Here is a 21,035-nt window from a genome sequence, read left to right as displayed (position 1 = left end):
GTAGGTGTTGAATGAATAAATGATTTCAACTCTTTAATTTTGGACATTTTCATAGTTGAGATTAGGTAGTACCAATTTTGCCCTGAAAACATTCATCTTGTAATTTGCTTTCTTTTCAAAAGCAGTTTCTCAGTATCTCAAAGCAGTGTTTCTACTCTTAATGTGGAAAGAAAAAATGCGCCTACCAACTAGTTGTTTCAGGAAGTGGGAGAATGCTGTTCCGTTTAAGATCCAGACTGAAGAGGGGCTGTCGCAAGCTCTTTGGGCTGGGCTGGGATGGCTCTCCTGGGAAGAGCTGCAGAGTGGGCACCTGGAGATGATGCATGTCTCGTGGTCTGGTGCACACTGTGCCATCACCCTCTCAAGGGGATCGCAAAGGAGCGGCCCAGGGCAACCACTGAGGCAGCAGAGGGCAGCCTGCTGAGCTCGGCCTTCACTGAGGGACACTTGCCTGGGTTTTTGCCTAGGAGATTTTTTTACAGTTGAAATATAAGTAAAGTCCTTGATCTTCATCTGAAAATTAAAATACTACTAAATGGCACAAATTATTATAGAAATCTTGTATTTGTGGGGCTGATTTGGATTGTGTCAAAATCAACATCATAAAATTGACAGGTTACATTTTTTAACCTGTCAAAATAGATTTACCAAAGGACTTGTACCACATGATACACTGATAGGCACTCTGTTTTTAGAATGACTGGATCCAAAAGCAGGATGTCCGTCCACTATTATATTTAGTACAAAGCAATATCCACTTGGTTGAGACCTTTTAGATATGTGCAGTGTACCTGTTTATCTCAGTTTCTGGAACACACCCAACAACCAAAAAGTAAGCAACAACGTAAGGAGCCAAATGATTGATGTGAAATTTATACCCTAAAGCTCATGTACTTTACTCATGAGCAAACTGCCTGAGTCTTCACTGAGGTGGATTTATTTTTACTTTACAGCCAATGCTATAAAGTTTAGTTTTATTTGTTCTTTTAGTCTATTGCACATCTAAAGCTACTCATTAATGGGAACCCTCCAAAGTGATAGTTCTGTCTTGGCTGTACATTAGAATGATTTAGGGAGCTTTTAAAAATCCCAGTGCCTGGGTCATGCCCCTAGGCTAGTGCTTCTTATCATTGCCTTTCAGGGGACATTTGGCAATGTCTGGAGACATTTTTGGTTATTACAACTGAGGGGTGGGTACAGCTACTAACAGCTATTGAGTAAAGGCCAGGGATGCTGCTAAACATCTTTCAATACACAGGACAAGTCCCCCAACAAATAATTATCCAGCCCAAAATGTCAACAGTGCTGAGGTTGAAAACCATGTCATATACCAAATAAATCAGAATCTTTGTGGTTGAGGCACAGCCTTGATAGTTTTTAAAGCTCCTAGGTGATTCCAATGTACAGCTAAGGCTGAGAATCATTCATTGCTTTAGCACAGAGGTTCTCAACTTTAGCAACAGCAGAATGATTTGAGGGCTCCTTAAACCGATTGCTGGGCCCCACCCCTAGAGTTCCCGGCTTGGTAGGTCTGAGATGGAAGCTGAGAACTTGCATTTCTAATGAGTTCCCCAGGTGATGCTGAGGCTGCTGGTCTACCACCTACACTTTGAGAACCACTGCTCTAGAGGCACCATGATTGAGAAAAAATGATAGCTGACAGCCAGATAGTGCGGGAGGTGCAGAGAAGAGTCTGATACACAGACATAAGAAATAAAAAAAATCACAATGGTTTGGGTCCATTTAGCCAGCATCTCATTACCCTCTCACCCCACTAGTCCCTAAAGGCATCAGTATATAAAGGTACAGCTCAACAAAAGAACCTAACTGGAATGGATAACCCTAGTACTGCAGTCTAATGGCCCAGGACTCACCAGTGCGGCACTACAAAATAAAGCTGTTCTTTCCATAAATTCAACTTAGGTTGTGAATCCACAAGACTTAGGTTTAAGTAACAAGATTTTCCTGTTACTACTGTGTGACATTGGGTAAGCCACTTCCCCACTGTAAGTCTCATTTCTCTATTTGTTAAATGGAGTTGTTCTCAGACTGCTACAATGGTTGATGACCATTTGGGAGGCTCAGATAGGACAATGCTTATGGAAGAATTCTGTAAGTTGAATGTACACCACACATATGTTACTTATTTTGAACTACTATGATTCATAATTATAAACTGAAATGTAACATTTACGCATGACTCTGAAAAAAAAAAAGGATAATATAAATGAATTTACCCCTCTTTATCCATTCCAGATGTAAATATTCCTGCAGTTTAATGTTAATACTTGGACATTACTTTTGTTATCATCATAGCATCTTAACAATAGGATAAATAAAACCAGTGGCACATTTTTCTTTGTGCCGGTTTCCCCTCCAGCCCATCTGGTGAGGCCGAGGGAGTCTCCTCCTCCCCTTCATCTCACTCCATTCATTGTCGACAGGAATGAGGGGTGTGTGAATACAGTCCATAATAGCTAAAAACCTCAAAGTAAATAAAATGTTCTCTTCCCCTCAACATAAATTATTGTAGAGTCACTTGGAATTGGGTGTGACAGACCAAGTGCCAGTCTTCAAAAAGTGGAGTTCTGAGGGTTTCTCTCTTGTTGGGGGAGGGGTTGGGATGTAGAAGTTGGTACATCATTGAATCAGCAATAAACAAAAACATCTTCTGACAGCACAGACCGAGATCATTGTAAAGCCTGCAATACCCAGGAAGACCTTTGTAACGAGAACATGCTCTCGGGCTGTGGCAAATCTCAAGTCAAATACAATGAAGTAAATAAATCACTTTGCGTGACTGAGAATGGATTTCGCCCTTCCCTTATGCTTTAATTGCTTCCAGATTGAGGCACAGCTTTCACAGAAATAAAATGAAACCTGTGGCTTCCACCCTGTCCACACACTTTTTCCTTCAATAGGCTCCTCTTGCCTCCTGACTAGCCCAAGCGTTCGGAGTGTATGACGAATGCAGAGCAGAGCGCGGACTGGGGAAATGAGGGGCAAGCACTCCTCTGGAATGAAAGCAAGTGGCCTGGCGGCGTGGCTAGGTGTGGGCCCTGAAGCTCGACTCCCTGGGTCAGACCGAAGGTGCTGCCGTGTTCCTGACCCAGTGACCTTGGCATGTTGGTCAGCCTCGCTGCTTCTCAGCTTCTTCCTTTAGAAAATGGTAGCTACCTCGGAGGATTGCTGTGGGCAACAGAAGAAACAGTCTACAGAAAGGGCTGAGGAGAAGAAAGTGTCAGGAAGTGTGAGCTATTTGTATCAGTCTCTACTTTTTGTCCTATTTTGCAATGATCTTGTGAAGGAGGATCATGCAGGTCACCCAGGTGCAGGGTGGTGGCAGAACACAAAAGCATTAAAATCTCCATTCTTGAGGAAATTACTACCCATAAAATGAACATAAGTAATGATTCCTAAAGAAGCTGTTACCATCATCTGTAGGACTGCAACAGGAGGAGAAGGTATGGCATACTGGCAGAGAGAACAGGCTCTGGGACCCGCTGCTCTGTGCCCTGGCATGACTCCCACCAGTTAACTGCGAACACGAGGGATTAAAAGAGGACCTATGCCATGTGGGCGAGAGGAGTGTGAAATGAGCTAATTCATGCAAAGCACTGAGAACGCGGCCTGGCCCGTCACGACCGTAAGCATTAGAAACCTGTGGCTTCTAACATCTCTGAAGAGATGTTTCCTGAGGAATCGCTCCTGTTACTTGGCACTTGCTTCGGAAAACATAGAACCATTGCTACTTGCTGCCCATATTTTTCACTATTGAATATCCAGTGTTCCAATTTTTGCTGAGGTCTTTACTTTTTTGAATTTCAAATACATTGATGTTAATAACAACCAGGCGGGGGAGAGGAAAAGAAGAGGAGAAAAAAAAAAAGACTTTTTAAAACCAGAGTACTAAAGCCACAAACATTTTTTTCCTTAGAGGAAAGATGATTCACCCAAGATAAGGGCTTATTATCCCTAATAGTCTCAGTCACCTGAAGGCTGGGAATGAAAAGAACTGTCTCTTTTTAATAACTTTGTCTGCCGTAAGGATTCCAGTCTAGAAGGGGCTTGAGACTTCTACTTATTTGCATGCATAAAACCAAAGGATCATTAGATAGAGAAGGATTCAACTTCACTAAAGCAGGAAAATTAAAAGTACTCAAAACTACACAGGTTAGCGCCAGATATATGTGACGACACTTTAAGGTTTAATTTATAATGAAAGAAGGTTTATGTTGGGAAGCATGAACACTGGCTTTTCCTGAATGGATAAAAGATTTCACACATACGTCGTGAGTGGGGCCTCACATTTTCTCGAAACAAAGTGCAAGCATAGTTAATGATGGAGAGTGCTCTAACGCGGATACACGTTAATGCCCAAAATCTAATGAAAAATTTTGATTGTTTATTTTAATCAGTGGTCTCTGCGGTAGTATATGCTATTATTTATTTGAAAGAAACATGCAGATAAAACCAAAGGAGAACAAAATACAACTAGCTAGCAGACATTGCCACTCAGAGATTTAGGTAGTGGCCCCAAAAAACTTACCAGGAAGGTGGTGATCAGTAGGAGAAAAAGGAAAAACAATGGCATATTTGAAAGCATATAGCCTATTTACTAATTTAATGTAAAAAAAAATCTTAAGGACTGGAATTAATTCTTCATTGTAAAGTATGTCATGTGGTCACAATTATTATACTGTGTGTAGATGGAAATAATGACCCAACAAAGATATGGTATGCCGCATGAAGAAAACGATACCATATGTGTCTTTTTGAGGGGGAAAAAAAGGAATATAATTGATGCTGAAGCTGTCATGTTATAGTAAATAAGATCGAGGTGATTTTAAATTTTTAATAGAAATTCATTAGAAAATAAAACTTCATGATTTCAATAGCTAAGGCATAAAGTGAAATAGAAGACATATTTCAAGAGTTACCAGTCACATTATAATGCATCACAAAAGAATGATGTGCAGTTTAACAATTCCTCTTTAAATTTTCGAAGCCTGGCATTGCTAGAGAAATGCTATGTGTGGTCTAGAGAATACTAAAACCACAAAAGTTTTACTTACTGTTAATAGGAATTGTGGGACACAGTGAAGGGGAAGTTAGGAATTCTGGCTTCCAGCTCCAACCCTGTTAAAATTGGATCTTGGTTCCCTCCTCTGCCAAATAAGTGTGATAGAACTAGATAATCTTTAAATTCTCTGCCAGCTCTTAAATTGTATGATTTTTTTTCACATTAGAGTTCTAGTGTGCAACTGGTTTCTCTGAAACTATTTTTAACTGTGTTTATCCCTAACCTAACTTTAATCTTTCCCTTTGTTTTATATAATTTCATTTTTTCCATTCATATAAAAGGGTCAGTACAATTCCTATCTAAATTCAAGGAAATTAACAAGTCGATATCAAAATTTATATAGAAATGTAAAGGACCTAGAATAGCCAAAGCAATTTGGGAAGGAAAGAACAAATTAGGACTTACAATATCTGTTTATAATCTCCTCCAAAACTATAGTATTCAAGAAGGGATAACAATAGACAGACAGACTAGTGGAACAGAAAAGAAAGTTCAGAAACAAACTCTTAGACATTAATGTCAATTGAGTTTTGGCAAGGTTGCCAAGGGAATTTAATGTGGAAAGAATAGTCTTTTAAGCAAATGGCATTGGAACAATTGGATATGACTATGCAAAAAAGTGAACTTAGATGCTTGCCTCATATCCTACATAAAACTTAATTTAAACTGATCATATATCTAAATGTAAGAGCTAAAGCTATAAAAGTGTTAGAAGAAAACAGAATTTTTTTGTGATCTTGATATGGCAAGATTTCAAGATATGATACCAGAAATATGATTCATAAAAGAAAAATTTGATAAATTGGATTTAATCAAAATTAAACTTTTTTGCTCTTCAAAAGACACATCGCTAAGAAAATGAAAAGCTATAGAGTGGAGAATATATTTGCAAAGTATATTTCTGATGATGGACTTCTGTCCATAATACATAAAGAACTCCTAAATTTAAAAATATAAATACTAAAAGATTTAAATATACATTTCATCGAAATAGATACACAGATAGCCAAGAACATGAAAATTTAAAAATTCAACATCATCAGGGAAATGCAAATTAAAACCACAATGAGATACCTCTATGTGTCATGAGAATGGCTAGGATGGGAATGACTGACGTAATAAGTGGTGAGGATGTGGAGAAATTGGAACCCTTATGTAATGTTGATGGGAATGTAGAATGGTACAACCATTTTTTTGACATTGATATAACTCACCAATATTATTTCTATTTCTTCAGTGTTACATATGCACATTTGTGCATGTTTAGTTCTATACAGTTTGCCACATGTGTAGCTTTGTGTATCTGCCATTAGCCAAGACATGGAACAGGTCCATCACATTGGGTCTCTTATGATGTCTTCTTATAACCACACTCCCCTCTCCTCCCCCTTGCCATCGCTGACCCCTGGCAACCGTTAATCTGTCCTCCATTTCAAGAATGTTATATATATGGAATCACATAGTATGTAATCTTTTCAGATTAGCCTTTTTCACTCAGCATGATTCTCTTGAGATTCATCCAAGCTGTTGTGTGTATCATCAATAGCTTGTTTCTTTTTATTGCTGAGCTGTAGTCCATGGAATTGATGTACCATAGTTTGTTTAACCATTCACTGATTGAAGGACATCTGGGTTGTTTCTAAATTTTAGTTATTAAAAATAAAGCTATTATGAATATTCATGAAGAGATTTTTACATGAAAATTATTTTAATTTGGGGGGGATAAATGCCCAAGAGTGCAATTGCTAGGTCTTATGGTAATTGTATGTTTAGTTTTACAATTAACTGCCAAACTCTTTTCAAGAATAGTTCCACAATTTACCATTCTCACCAGCAATATATCAGTTTCTCCACATTCTTGCCAGCATTAGGTGGTGTCGCTATTTTTTTTTTTAATTTTAGCCATTCTGATAGGTGTGTAGTGATATCTCATTGTGATTTCAATTTGCGTTTCCCAAATGGCTAATAATGTTGAACATCTTTTCATGTCCTTATGGGTCATCCATATATCGTCTTCGATAAAATTTTTGTTTATGTCTTTTACACATTTTCTATTTGGATTATTATTATTATTATTATTGTATTGAAGCAAAAAAAAATAAGGTTATGAAGCCTTATTCATATCTTTTTGAAGTTCAGATCTTGAGTTTTGACCTCCAATGGGAAAAAATGGAGGAGACTCAGAAGCAGGGATGAAAGGCAGGAGCAGGGCAGCTGGTGAGATGCCAGAGGAGTTGACTATTTTGGTCAATGGCCAGATAGTAAATATTTCAGGCTTTTTGGAACATGTGGTGTCTACTGAAACAACTCACATAAGCAGTGGGTATGGCTGTGTTCCAATAAGACTTTATTTACAAAATAGATATTGGGCCATATTTGGCTCACTGGCTGTAGTTCGCCCACCTTTGGGTCGGAGACTCAGCCAGAAGAAAGGTGAGTATGTGGTGACTGCATATTAGGCCCTGGGATATCACCTTAGTGGGCACTACTGGATTTGTTTCCCCTCTTTTACGGAGGCTGCGTAGCTTCAGGCATTTTTGAGGTCACTCCATAAAACCAGTGAAACTATTACTGTGAAGCTACTTCTCCGAAACAGAAGTAGGAAAAGTTTATGGTCTCATTATTCTATTAGAATGTAAATTCCACAGGGCAAGGACGTTTGTCTGGTTTTGTTCACTGCTATTTCCCCCTAAAGAGTGGTATATAGTAGAAGCTCAATAAATATTTATTGAATGAATAAATGAAGAACATTTGAACAAGAAATACCTGATGTAATTCAGTTGGCATCACCATTACCTTCTAGTAAATTTGATCTAAAATAGTAAGACTCCCATGTTTAGTATAAGTGTTATGAGAAGCATGATTTGACCAGCTTCTATAATTGATAATAGTCTTGAATTAAGTTGTTTTAAAAGTTGCGATGGCAAAAAAATGTCAAAAAAAAAAAAAAAACAACCTTCTTACAGATGTTTAAATTCTAAAAAGTGACCTCTAACTTTGCACATCTGAAAATAATATTAAACCTTTCTGAGGGCAGACTTGATTTTTGCTTCCTGAGTCCAGGAACACTGGGGACTTCAAACCTTTCGCATTTAAATAAAAATTTTATAGTATGTGGTTTTGTAAAATTTTCGATGTCAAATTTAAAAATAAGGCCACCAAAAATTAATACCAAATGATACTTACATTCAATTCTATTATTGACTGTAATATCAAGTATCAACTTTATAATATAGGAAAGTTTTTCCAAGAAAAACTAATCCTAATTAAAAATAAAATTTTAGCTACAGAAAGCAGTTACTCTAATTCCCGGGAGAATATGGTAGATCCAGAAAGCAACTGTAGAGTTTCTGGCAATTTACCAAATTTATTTTGACAGAATTTCTTAGAACATTCCTTACTTAACCTCTCTAGTCTTAGAATCAACCTCAGAGACAGTAAACTTGATTCTCCATCCTCTTTCATTTTAGTTTTACACTCTTCATACTAACTCTGTAATATGCAAATAAATAACATGCACGTCCTGGCAACTCATAAGATGAAGACACTATAGAAATATTTCAGCATAAAATAGCCAGAACATCTGGTTTTATTGATCAGAATGCTGAAATCAGTATAACATTCGCGCATGCACTGTGTACCATGTGAAAATTCCTTTCTTGAAGAAAAACTTTTATGTATTACTACTTTATGTTAAATTTAGAATACAGCAAGCTCCTATGAGCCGTCTGATGAAGGATCATCATCGGGAATTATGCTTTTTGCACCTCAGCACCTTATGAAACCATCTCTCCTCCTCAGCCATGGGAATAATCTTGCAGTTACGGAAGGTTTCCATCCCCCATCAGAAACGGGGATAACTCTGCTGTGAGCCAAATGCTGAGGTTTAGCAGAGTAACCTCACACGAGAATAATTACTTTCATGCCCATGAGAGAAAGCAATGAGGTTCCCAGACACAGGAAACGAAAAGTCAGAAGGGGAGATAGACTTGGAGAGGGTTCTGAAGACTTTCCAGACAGCAATTTCCTTATAACAGCGATTTTTATATATAATATATTTTGAAATCACCTAGTTAGCATAATGAACTTTTGCAATACCATGTCTTAACTATGTCAGAAAATCAATCTATTTCTTATTTTCTAAAGAACAAAAACAATCTTTGTGATAAAAATGGTCCTTCTGATATTCCAGATCACTTAGAGGTTTAATATTTCAATCAAACCACAATTACAACTATGCTCAAAGAATGCATATTGTGCAGAAACCTTGAAAAGAACCCGTTTCACTTGGCTATACGTACTAGAGAGAGAAGTTAACCAACACAATGCCTGACCCATAGGAAAAGAACTCTTGACCTGTAAAGACAAAGGGGAAAATGATCATGTTGTTACATGCTACTCTGCTTTGCATGAGATTGATGGTCCCCAAGACATTCCTGGTTTGCAGGAAAAAAAGTAGAAATCCAATTAATTCAAAAAGCAAGTCTGCTTTTAAATCTAGAACTACATGGGAGAACTTTCTTATAGAGGCAACTGTAGTACATTTTCTTATTTTACTCATTCATCAAAATTTTTTAAGCTGGGCACAGTGCTGGGTGCAGGAGATACGATGATAAATGAGAATGTTGGCAGCTTGCCTCAAGGAACTTGCAGTCTAGTGGGACAGACAGGCAAGTGAATTGGCAAATACAATAGAGTGTGTGTTAAATGCTATTACAGGGTTAATAGAGGGTGTCATGGGAACACAGGAGAAAGGCACTAACCCAGTCTGGGTCATGGATACTTGCCAGACAAAGAGATGTTTAAGCTGAGATCTGAAGGATAAGTGGAGTAAGCCAGAAGAGGCATGAGGGAGAAATATTCCAGACAGAAGAATTATCTTGAGGTTCTCAAATGGGCCAGGTTAGCTACAGTAGATGGAGGCAGAGGAAAAGTGTGAAGAGGTGCCTGGGGAAGAGGCAGGGTAGAGCCATCTATGAGGACAACTAGCTGGGAGGCATTGTACCAACAAGGGACAGAGATCTTGGTCAAAGGACAAAATTTCTTTCTTAGAATTCAGGCAATACAGTTTCTGTACCTAATGTTATGATTATAGCACTGTTACTGGAGTACATGAGAAAGGTCTGTTTTTATTTGCTTAATGATGACAAAAAAAAAAGAAAAAATACCCTTATTATGCATGCAATGTGGTGGGTAATTTGATCAGCTTTGAGGAGTAGCATGTGCAAACCACTGAAAATACCCTGTGCCTTGTCCATTAATGAAGAATATCCCTGACAAATTACCATCATCATCACTACCATTATTTTAATTTGAAGGTCTCAAAGAACTCTGATTAGAAATTAATTTTAACAGTAAAGACCCTAATGAAAACAAATCAGATCAGTAAAGCATTTATTGAACAACTACTATGTGTGAGGCATACGATCTATCAATTGTGGCAATTTTTTTTTGAGACAAAAATCTCCTTGATGATTTGATGTGTTGAGAAACAGCTTTTGCATGGCAGCTCCGACAGGATGCATCCCAGTTGCACAAGATGTCAAAGGCTTTTTGAACATGAAGATAACTGGCTCTCTGTGAACATCTCTGGTTGCCACATTTCTCAGATCCTCTGCCAGGACACCATATTGGGAGCCTCGACTTCCCATTGCAAAACATTGCTGATCATTTCATACAGAAATTGTATTTGTTTATTTTTCATTGTTGTCCCCAAGTGGTGGTTGCTTAGAGTGAACTCAATTAGTAATCAACAATCAGACACTGGAAGCTGTCACTGGCTATTTAGCTTGTTCTTCTGGATCTGCTTTACTCCACACGCTAAATGGGGACATTATTCACCTACAGAATTATCCGTGATGTCACTGGTTCCAACTCCTGCTGCGCATTTCAGAGATTTCTCATTCAAGTCGTCAGACTCGACTCCCCTCCTCTTCCCATGGCCACCGTTCGAATCCCCTCCGCTCTTCTCTCACATGTATTTCCTCACAGTGCTGTTTCTGCTTAACAGGCTGAAGCACAGTGTGCACATATGAATGAGCCGTCACCCTAAAAGCACACGGTGCCAGCCCTGTTTTAGGGTTTCTACTCTATTCGAAATTATAACCTGTCTTCCTATAGACAACATTCCATGGCATAAACGATATCTCACAAATCACGGAAGAACACAATTATTAAAATGTGCATTCTAATCAATATTGCCATTTAGTAATTGGGGGTTATTTTTGGCTCCTAAATACAGATATCATTGTAATGAATGCAAATATTTTATATATAAATTTACATGGCTAGGTTTTTGCATTTCTTGAAAAATCAGGATATCAGATAAAGTAATGTCCTGATAAACTGACTCCATCATCAGTTTAAGTTATAAATGTGGATATTTGAAAGGCTCCACTAACTCCTTTCCCTTTATCTCTCCTGTTCTTTTCAGTCTTCTTTTGAAATTAGTGATTTCTTTTTTAACAATTACAGTTTAAATAGAGTAATCCTTTGACAAACTTAGTTAACAGCTTTTCAACATTGCCATTTTCAAGGCTCTTTTATGATTGAAAACCAAGAAGATAACTGGCACTTATTTGCTTCCTTAGCTTCCTTCTGCTTTATATTTTATTGTCTCAGAATGTCTGATTTTATCACTAGGTAATAAAATGTGTCTGTGTACACGCGAGTGTAAGCAAGGGCCAGAGGAATTTCTTTCTACTTTTTGGTTTATTTTTTTATTAACGCAACACATGTAATTCCATACCTAACTAATTTTTCAATTTAGGATTTGTAACTGGTGACTATATTAGCTTCTCTAAGAAAGTTATTTAGGGCAAGGGTCCCCAACCCCTGGGCCTCGACTGGTACAGGCCCATGGCCTTTTCGGAACCAGGCCACACAGCAGGAGGTGAGCAGTGGGCGAGAGCAAGTGAAGTTTTATCTGTATTTGCAGCAGCTCCCCAGCTCTACCATCACCACCTCAGCTCTACCTCAGATCATCAGACTTTCATAGGAGCACTGGTCCCTGGTGTCAAAAAGGTCGGGGACCATTGATGCAGGGCACAGAAAGTTACTTAGGGGTAGTAATGACATTCTGACAAGAGCTGAGCATACATTTTGGGAAGTAGGTAAGTAGTAGGGCTTGTAAAGTATGGTGAGAATGGAGAGGGCCCTGACTATAAACATGAGAGCTCCTGGGTGTTTCTGAGCAGTGACAGTAGAAGCAAGACCCAGTATTGGCAGAGGGAAGAAACCTTGAAGATATGGAGATTTTTTTTTAAACTTTTGGAAATTGTATAGAGCGACCACCTCTTCCATGCACAGAGACCATCCAGAGCCACCCAATACTAGCTGAACAGGAAAATGACAGATCAGAAAGAGCCCACCTGCCTGATACTTTTGCTGCATTGCTTTTTAGTTGTATTTTACATCACATTCATACATGAAACACTTTCAGTACAATCTCTTTCAAAGTGAGAGAAAGGGGATACAATGTGAATAGAAAGAACACTTTATCATTAGTAACAGTACTGCAGGGTAGTCAAGTCTGCCTCACCCAAAGACACAATCTTCACACTGTTTACTTCCATTTATGCTGACTCTGCTATGACTCCATGCAATGTTCTCTGCCCAGAGACACCTAAGAACTGAGTATAATAGCAGCTGATAGAATTGTCAGACATAGTGACCTGTGTGATTTGAAAACTCATTTTTCTTTGAACAGCACAGCAGATACTTTCCATGGTTGTTCTTTCAACCTAATTCTTCTAATAGTGGGGGACATAAAGAAGCTCCATAGGTCCGTTTAATAGACTGTTCTCCAAGTCTATGCATTATTTTCATTTCATAGGTACCTAAGCATAATGGTGAAGTGAGATAGACAGCTGCTACTTTGCCCTGAAATACAGAGTAGATTGACATGGTTAGAGGAATCACAGGTCTGACATGTGAGACTCCAAACCATTAGAATGTTACAGCAGGAGGCAACTGTGGAGAAATGAACGGCATGAGGGCCTAGAGCTCACTTGCTTGGAAGGCTATCTCTTGACTATCCTGGGCAGAAGTCAGAGAAGCAGCAACTTCTCATGGTCTCCTAACCTAGAGAAGAGGACTGAGAGAAGGAAGTAGAAATAACTCCCAAATATTATGAGGCTTTTTAGCTCATTGCACTGCCTTTCTCTTTTTCTCTGGAAAAAGACTGAAATGACAAAGAATATTTTTGTTTAACCTAAAAGTTTTCCTTTCTGTAATATTGGTTAAATGACTCATTACGTGGGTTTTAGAAAAATAGGAATTACATAAATCTTCTCCTGTGATGTGAAAAGACCACAGCCAAGATGTCTACATTATTTAGAACTACAATGGGTTTATAAAGTGCAGTCATCCCCAGTATCTGTGGGGGATTGGTTCTAGGACGCCCGCGAATACCAAAATCCTTGGATGCCCAGTCCTTTGTATAAAATAGCATAGTATATGCATATAACCTATGCACATCCTCCCACATATTTTGAATCATATCTAAGTCACTTATAATGCCTAGTACAATGTAAATGGTATGTAAATAGTTGTTATAGTGTATTGTTTAGGAAAATTATAAGAAGAAAAAGTTCGTAGATTTTCAGTACAGACACAGCCATCATAGGTCTTAACTACATAGTCACATTAGCAACAACATAACTTTTTTTTCTGATTATTTTCAATCTGCAGTTGGTTGAATCCACTAATGTGGAACCCAAGGATATGGAGGGCCAATTCTATTGGATTTCCAAGAGGTAAGAACCATATAGTCAAATAAAAATGTGTTAATTTTTATCCATTACTATATGAATGTAAAACAAGTGTTTAAATTTTTTTTTTTTCAATGAATTTGGAGACATTCCAGATTATCTGACTTAAAATGTTGCTATGGAATAGGAATGAAGTTTAGTCTGTTGATTGGCAGGTAGCAACTCAAAGCAATAAGCAAGTCTTCTTCCCAACAGCTGCAGATATTGATTTGCTAAGAAGTTGCTTTACACATGGTGAAATAGGAATTACTAATTCAGAGATGGTTAATTATTCTCCTGAGCCCTGCTGGGTTGGTAAATGGTGTATAAGAATAATCAGCATTTAATACTCCACACCATGACTGCTGAAGAGTCAACTTTTGAACATATGAACATTGACAAATCTATTATTAAAGAAATATGTTATGAGAAAGCCAGGCGTCAAATGCACTTATTTCATAAAGAGGAAATAAGTAACCCTTTAAAGAAAAAAATTAAAGTTCTGTTGCATATTCTAAACATTTTAAGTTATTTACACGTGTTCAATTTTGCATCATTGTTCAGTTCTAAAATCCCATTTTAAGTTCAAATAGAAAACATGTACTTATGCTATTCTGTGGAAAGAGATGATATATGATTTTTTTAAAGCTATTATTTGTTGTCAGGTTCCTCCAAAATGGCAAACAGTGTATTAGAGTAATTTTGAAATGTTTTTTATTTGTACTGTTCAAAACTATAATCATTGTTTTCACCATTATTGTTAGACCACTGATTTTTCTGGTATGCTACTATAATTTTGCCACGCTTTAAGTTTATCTACTGAGGACTGGAAGACTACTGTTCTACTTAAAATTTAGCGTTTCTTCAATCAACAAACTTGCCATTTAAAGTCATATTTCAAAATATTGTTGCTCAGAATAGATTCATTTCCATGGATAATACATAAAAGAAAAAATTAAGGGTGGAGGAAAATGCTTTTCCTGGGCTTAAAATAAAGACATTCCATAATATCTGGCATAGATCATGTAATTTCATTTGAATGTTAGTTCATTTGAAGTCTTACAGTAACCTTCCTCTCAAAACTATTAGACCAAATATGGAATATCTACTTCCTTTTGGCTTTAGTGTGTTTTGGCACTAAACAGTCCTGAAAACAAGGTGACCACAGTAGTGGTGGGTTAGGTGTCTGCCTCTTCCATTTAGGCACAGATTTTGTCTAATTTGTCTTTGGATCTTATTGCCCAGCTCTGAGGCAGGTGCACAGTGAGTACTCCTAAATGTACACTGAAGACATGAGGGAGGCAACAGTAAACTGACGCCTAATTTAAATGGTCTTGGTAATACTGCTCAGTGATGTCAACACTGGCCTCCTATTCACCTGGACCACATTATCTCCAAGTCTCCCAGATAAGTGAGGAAAGCCAACATGCCCTTTGGCTCCAATCATCAGTCCAGACAATCAAAATAAAATAGGTGCTTTTCATTTCAAACCATACTGTGGGTATCTGGCCTCTGAACAACACTGTGTTAAGAAGGTAACTGAAATTGAACATATATTTAATTTAAGTACTCTATTCAAAATCAAGTATCTCCCCGAGATTACCTATTTACTCAGCAAGCTCAGGACTGGCATGAAAATTGATTTATAAAATACTATGACTTTGAAGAACCATCTTTGAAATACTATTTGGTTAACAGTTAAGTTAGAAAAGAAGAGTAACATTTAACAAATAATAAAATTTTAAAATGTCACTGAATGGTAAGATAGCAGAAACTGCTCTCAATAAAAACAGACTAAAATTCAGGTCAGAAAAGTCTGCAGTAACTCTCTTATTGTTGAATCAGAACATATGTTCAAACCTGCAGATATATTTGTGGGTACTTCCTACCTTAAATACATTGATAGGAAGATCAATGACCACATAGATAAGGTCTCCAAGGGCAAGGCTGGCTATCAGCGCGTTGGGGCCATTCCTCATACACTTGTTCTGGTAAATGATCCTGAGCAGAGTTGCATTCCCCACCATTCCCACGATGAAAATAGTACAAGATATCACAGTGTTAATGTATTTGAAAGCCGAAGTAATCTTAGTCTGCTGTGGGCAATAGTTGTGCATTGAGCCATTGCTGGGTAAGGCCAAATTAGTGGGTCGATGAGTGGTAACCAAGAAGCTGAGCTCTGTCCCACGAAAAGTGGTGAAATCTTCCACATGAGTGCTTAGATTTGTGCTGTAGCTCTCAGGATTATCACTGATTACACATCCAACCAGTGCCACCCAAAAAGGCACACTAAAGCCAAAGGTTTCCATCTTGATGCAAACTGGAGGAAATGTCTCTTTTCGTGTTGCTTGTACACCCTCACTTTTTTTTTTTTTTCACCTGGAAAAAGAAAAGAGAAAAAATAATTCTGGTTATAAAATCTAGTTGCCAGTAGTATTGTAGTCAATTATTATTTATTTCTTCAATTAAAAAGCAGGATCTACTTGATAATGAGATAAGATATATCTACGTCAGCTTACCCCATGGAAGAACAAACCCAGAAGAGACCAGGTCTGTTAGGGCAACTTATCTCTATCCCTGTCTCTTTCTCTGTATCTCTCTCTCTGCCTCTCTTCTCATCTGTATACAGAGTTATATTTATGTCTAGATTATAATATGGATGAGGATATGTCAGTTTTCCTTCAAGAAGTACATAAAAAGTTACTTTTTTTTTCTCTTTACTACATCTAGGCTGATAAGAATCTGAATTACAAAAATCTTCAAGAGTTCAGATATAAAATTTCATTTATTAATGAAAGAGAAAAGGCATCATATGCTGAGTAAAAGTTACATAGTTTTAAGGCATAAAATTAGAAAATTATATAATTAAGAATCCAATATTCCAAAATGTGGGCTGTTTTGCACACAATAAACAATGAACATAGGGAAACATACAGCATAAGTATCCATTTAAAGTGTTATGAAATGTCCATTTAAAATTGGAACTCTGGTTAACACCATTAATACATATAAAAATCTTAGTTTCAATTAAAAATGATATAACTGAATACACGAACTATTTTATTGAAAACTTAGATGTTAATGTGTACAACCTATATCTTCTGAGAGGAGTTTTTGGCTTTTCCATTCCTCATAAGCTAGAATCACAATGTTTGCCAATGAGTGAAACTGGGAGGAATGGAGTTCCCTAGGCCAAGCACACCATTTGGGTTTCCACAGGATGTCTACCTCGCACTCTCTCTTAAACATCCTGCATAGCTACATTTATTATGCCCAGTTATAGTGCTGAGCACTCCACATGTGTGATGCCATCTAATCCATACCATGACCCTGTGAAGTGCAGAGTTCTATTATAAATAGAGGGAAACAGAGGCTCAGGAAGGTCAAGTAACCTGTGAGAGCCACAGGTAGTGAGTGACAGTGCTGTACTTCTAAGGAAGTTTAGTCTGACTCTGAACCTGAGCTCTTAACCACTAGGCAACACTGTTTCTCATTCTCATGCCTTCTAAGCATTTAAAATGTTTTAACCAAGTTTTCAGAGTTTCAATGAAGCAGTAGACTTAGAAGGGTTGTTAGACATTTTCAAAAGACCGTTTGTTTGTTTGTTTTAGTCATTTGCAGAGATTAAGTGGTTTTTCTTACCCATAAAGTCTAGTTTCTACTTTAATCCTTAAAGAAAAGATGTTGGTAAAATGAAGGAGATTTTGACAATTATTTAGGAAATCAATAAAGCTTAGGTTTAGTCACTATGTGGATAAAATGAGATTGATTCAAGTTGTATATAAGGTCTAAAGTAGATATAAGGCACAAATACCATATACTTTAGCTTTCTCCAGAGGTGTCCCCAGGAATCTGAAATTATAGCGTTTTATGTACAGTGGTAATCTATTATGTATGTATCTGTCATCTCACTTGAGCTTTACAACTCTAGGTAGGCAGGACAAAATCCCTATTTTACTCATGAAAAATCCCAGTCTTGAAGTTTAGTACAGTTTTCATGGCCAAGAAGTGGCAGGGCCGGTATAATGCTTGTAGGACTTAATTCCATCAAATATGATAAAAAGAAATGAAAAAAATAACAATTTTTCTAAAGTAGGAGCATACTATGTACATGTCGGTTTTGCCTGGACTTAATTATAAGTAGTTTGCAGTTTTTTCCCTGCTTCTTACAGTTCAGAGTGAGTATCTGCCAGAATATTGATAGACCTACAACATGCCAATGTTTTCATTCTTCAGTGGAGACCAGAGCTCTACGAACAAAGCATACTGTCATCCTCCTCTCCAGAAAAGAAATCCTTCAATCCCTTGTAATGACTAAAGGCTCCCGGTTTCCTTATTGTAATGGAATCTCCAGTAATAGTTTTCTTAAAAATAAGAGAGAGAAGGCTTTTTCAAGAAATGGAATGGCTCTTCGCCCGTTAGAGTTGGCTGGGAGGATATTTAGTGACCTGACCTGGCTATCATAAGTATTCCGCCACTCATGAAGGTACCTCTAGTGTTTGAATTTAGCTGGCTGGTCTGCTTGGTCATCTGATTACAGCAGGAGCTAAGGAGGCCAAGGCTGTGGGTTCTTATCAGAGGGCGAGCAAGCTACCATTAAAACCGCTTCCATTCCTCCTCCAACAGTGACACCACCACAGAAATGATTTCTGATGATATCTCCATCAGCTCTCAACAGGTATTAAGTTGCAGAGCTGAGGGATACTTGGCAAAAGCATGTGAATACCATATTATCGTTGGGTGAAAAATTCAAAACCACACAAAAGGCGGCTCTCAAATGCATGTTTCTCCCAGGATGAGTCCGGAGCTCATTTCTGTGAGTCCAAGTCATGCTATGCTTGGAACCATCAGTCATAATCAGTCATAGCTCTAGCGAAGCATCTCAGGTTCAGACCTGAAGAACATGCTTTACAGATCAGCATTCTCCTCTTTGGGGTCTAAGAATTTGCTGAAGTTCAAAAGCTATTATTAAGGAAGAAGACTGACTCCTTATGCCTATACTTGAACCATTTACTATCTCAGACTCTCCAGATGAAAGTTCACCTGTAATTACTAATCTGGAAATTCCAACCTTACCCAAATGGCAGGAGTTTAGAGCAGATAGTTTACATGGAGTGACTGCCAAGGTGTTTCACAATGAGTTAACACTTAAAAAACAGGAGGGGCAGCTATAAACTTCTACAAGAGTTGAAAAAAAAACCTCATAACTTTTTACAAGTATTCTGTAGGTTTTGCTCGCTGGGTAGGAACTCTCCTTACTGACGTTTGACTTTAATATGCCTCCCACCCCACCCCCTCCGCCGCCAACTCTACCCGGAATACCATTAGCGTCGTGTAAACAGAGGCTGATTTTCTAGAAACAGCCCTTGTTTTCTGCACGTGAAAGGCAACAAGTGCCCTTTAAAGGACAGCACGGAACACAGGCAGGTTTCCAAACGGGCTGCGCTGGGGGTTTCCCAAAACATCGGCCCTCACAAGGAGTGCCCTCGGCTACCCAGTGTGTATGGGGAGGACAAGCGAGTGAGTAAGAAAAGGCTGCGGGGCACAGTGTACAAGGAGGCTTTCGAGCCACAGTTACGCCAGGGTGTAATGTTCCGTAAAGTTGTTGCATGTCTGGGGAAAAGGCAGACGCAGGGAAAACTGGGGGGTTTCCTTTCACCAAAAATCCAAATCCCACCTGGAGAGGCTGAGGGGCTATGGATCAGTCCCCCAAACACTTCTAAAGCGCACCCCGCCAGGAAGGCGCCTGCTCCGCAGTGCGCCCCTGGACAGGTGGGTGCCAGCCCGTGCGGAGGGTTGCCCAAGGCTCAGGGCGCTGGGCGACAATCCTGCCTCCTTCCCCCTACTCCCAGCCGAGGGGCCCAGGCGGCCCTTCGCCCCACCCACGCCCGGATCCCCAAGAAGAAAGAGTTGCACCAACCGTGGAGCAGAGCGGGCGCAGACAGATGCCAGGTCCTCGCTCTGCGCCTGGGCGAGGGGAAGCGAAGCCGGCGAGGGTGGGTGACGTGGGTCCCGGGCTCGGCGCGGCGGCGGCCCGGGCTGCACCGCTGCCCACGCTTGGGAAAACGTCCTGGGCACGGATTCTCTGGGGAGGTCTCTCCGAGCCCTCAGCCTCTGACCACTGGCCGGATGGAGCCTTTCCACTCGCAGTCTACGATCGCCAGACCACAGGGATGCTGTGCGGGAACGCGCACGCGAGGGCTCGCCAGAAAAAGAAAACTCCAGAGAACACGCCTCCCGTCTGTCCTCTCCTTTTCCTCCAGATGCTCCCAGACTTTTTCTGCTCTACTCCAAGAAAGCAAGAACGTCCTAACTTTCCACCCCTCCTCGGAGACAGCCCCTATAAAGCTCAAAGGTGCCGCCCCCTCCCAGGCCTTGAAGAGCAGGAGTCTTTTTAACTATTTCCTTCCTGAAATGAAGCGGGGGCGGGGAGGTGTGTGTGTGGGGGGGGGAGGGGGTACCGGGGGATGGGAGGAGATGGGGGTTGTGGAGAGGTGGTAGGGTGCAATCGAAGGAGGAGGGTGGTTTAACAGACAAGCCTGAGAACCGAGGAAGGCCTTTCAGAGAAACCCATTCCCTCCCCAGGAAGTGCCGGCAGATTTGATCTGGGACCCGAGCCACTGCAGACAGAGCCGGCATCCTCTGCGTTGCCTGCCTTTTGCTTGGCTTGTATGCGCCCTCTCAAACTCATTGCAAGTTAAAAAGCCAACATGGACAGTTTACTGGATCAAGTACTTTTTGATTTTATCTTGTCCCTGAAGCTAGCACCTCCAGGCCCCATACCACTAGTCCAGGGCAAGCAGTAACCCTTGAGAGTCTGTGGAAAGGTCCAGAATGTGTGTGGCTGTGATTCCTCAAGAAGTCCAGACAATGAGGGTGCAGAGACTACTGAAGAAGGTGGGTCTCAGCATCTTTATATGATAGAGATTTTATCCGAAATTGAGAGGGGATGAAGGACAAAGGCCATTGCCTGTGACATATGAGGATAAGTAGAGGGCTTCTTAGAGAAGGCCCTGCCTTGTCGTCCTTTGCAGTCCTGGTGTGAGGCGTATTGTGGAAATGTGAGTTTGTTGCACTAGTCGCGTTGTGTTTCTGACTGTTCTGTTTATCTATTGTAGCTAAAGAAAATCACCCTAAAACAGCAGCCGGCCCAAAACAACTACACTCATTTACTTTACTCATTAATCTGCACTTTGGGTGGG

General features: G+C 39.4%; 1 protein-coding gene and 1 long non-coding RNA gene across 2 annotated transcripts in view; one reads left to right on the top strand and one right to left on the bottom strand.

Annotated features, from left to right (window-relative positions):
• LOC118612490 overlaps window positions 1–13,841 on the top strand; it is a 77,165-nt gene extending 63,324 nt beyond the window's left edge. Inside the window, exon 3 of the long non-coding RNA XR_004955027.1 lies at window positions 13,775–13,841. This is a non-coding gene — a long non-coding RNA (uncharacterized LOC118612490). The remainder of the gene's footprint in view (window positions 1–13,774) is intronic.
• EDNRA (endothelin receptor type A) overlaps window positions 1–19,857 on the bottom strand; it is a 40,754-nt gene extending 20,897 nt beyond the window's left edge. The window contains exons 1-2 of the mRNA XM_016158905.2: window positions 19,754–19,857; window positions 15,723–16,212 (exon numbers count right to left, since the gene is read on the bottom strand). Of these exons, the coding sequence (XP_016014391.1) occupies window positions 15,723–16,142 (420 nt within the window). The 5' untranslated portion in view covers window positions 16,143–16,212; window positions 19,754–19,857. The remainder of the gene's footprint in view (window positions 1–15,722; window positions 16,213–19,753) is intronic.
• Window positions 19,858–21,035: the final 1,178 nt, after the last annotated feature.

The sequence above is a fragment of the Rousettus aegyptiacus genome, unplaced genomic scaffold, assembly GCF_014176215.1.
Source record: "Rousettus aegyptiacus isolate mRouAeg1 unplaced genomic scaffold, mRouAeg1.p scaffold_m13_p_16, whole genome shotgun sequence".
In the NCBI taxonomy this organism is placed as follows: domain Eukaryota; kingdom Metazoa; phylum Chordata; class Mammalia; order Chiroptera; family Pteropodidae; genus Rousettus; species Rousettus aegyptiacus.
Note: the sequence above shows the minus strand (reverse complement) of the source record. Positions and strands in the feature narration are given on the sequence as shown.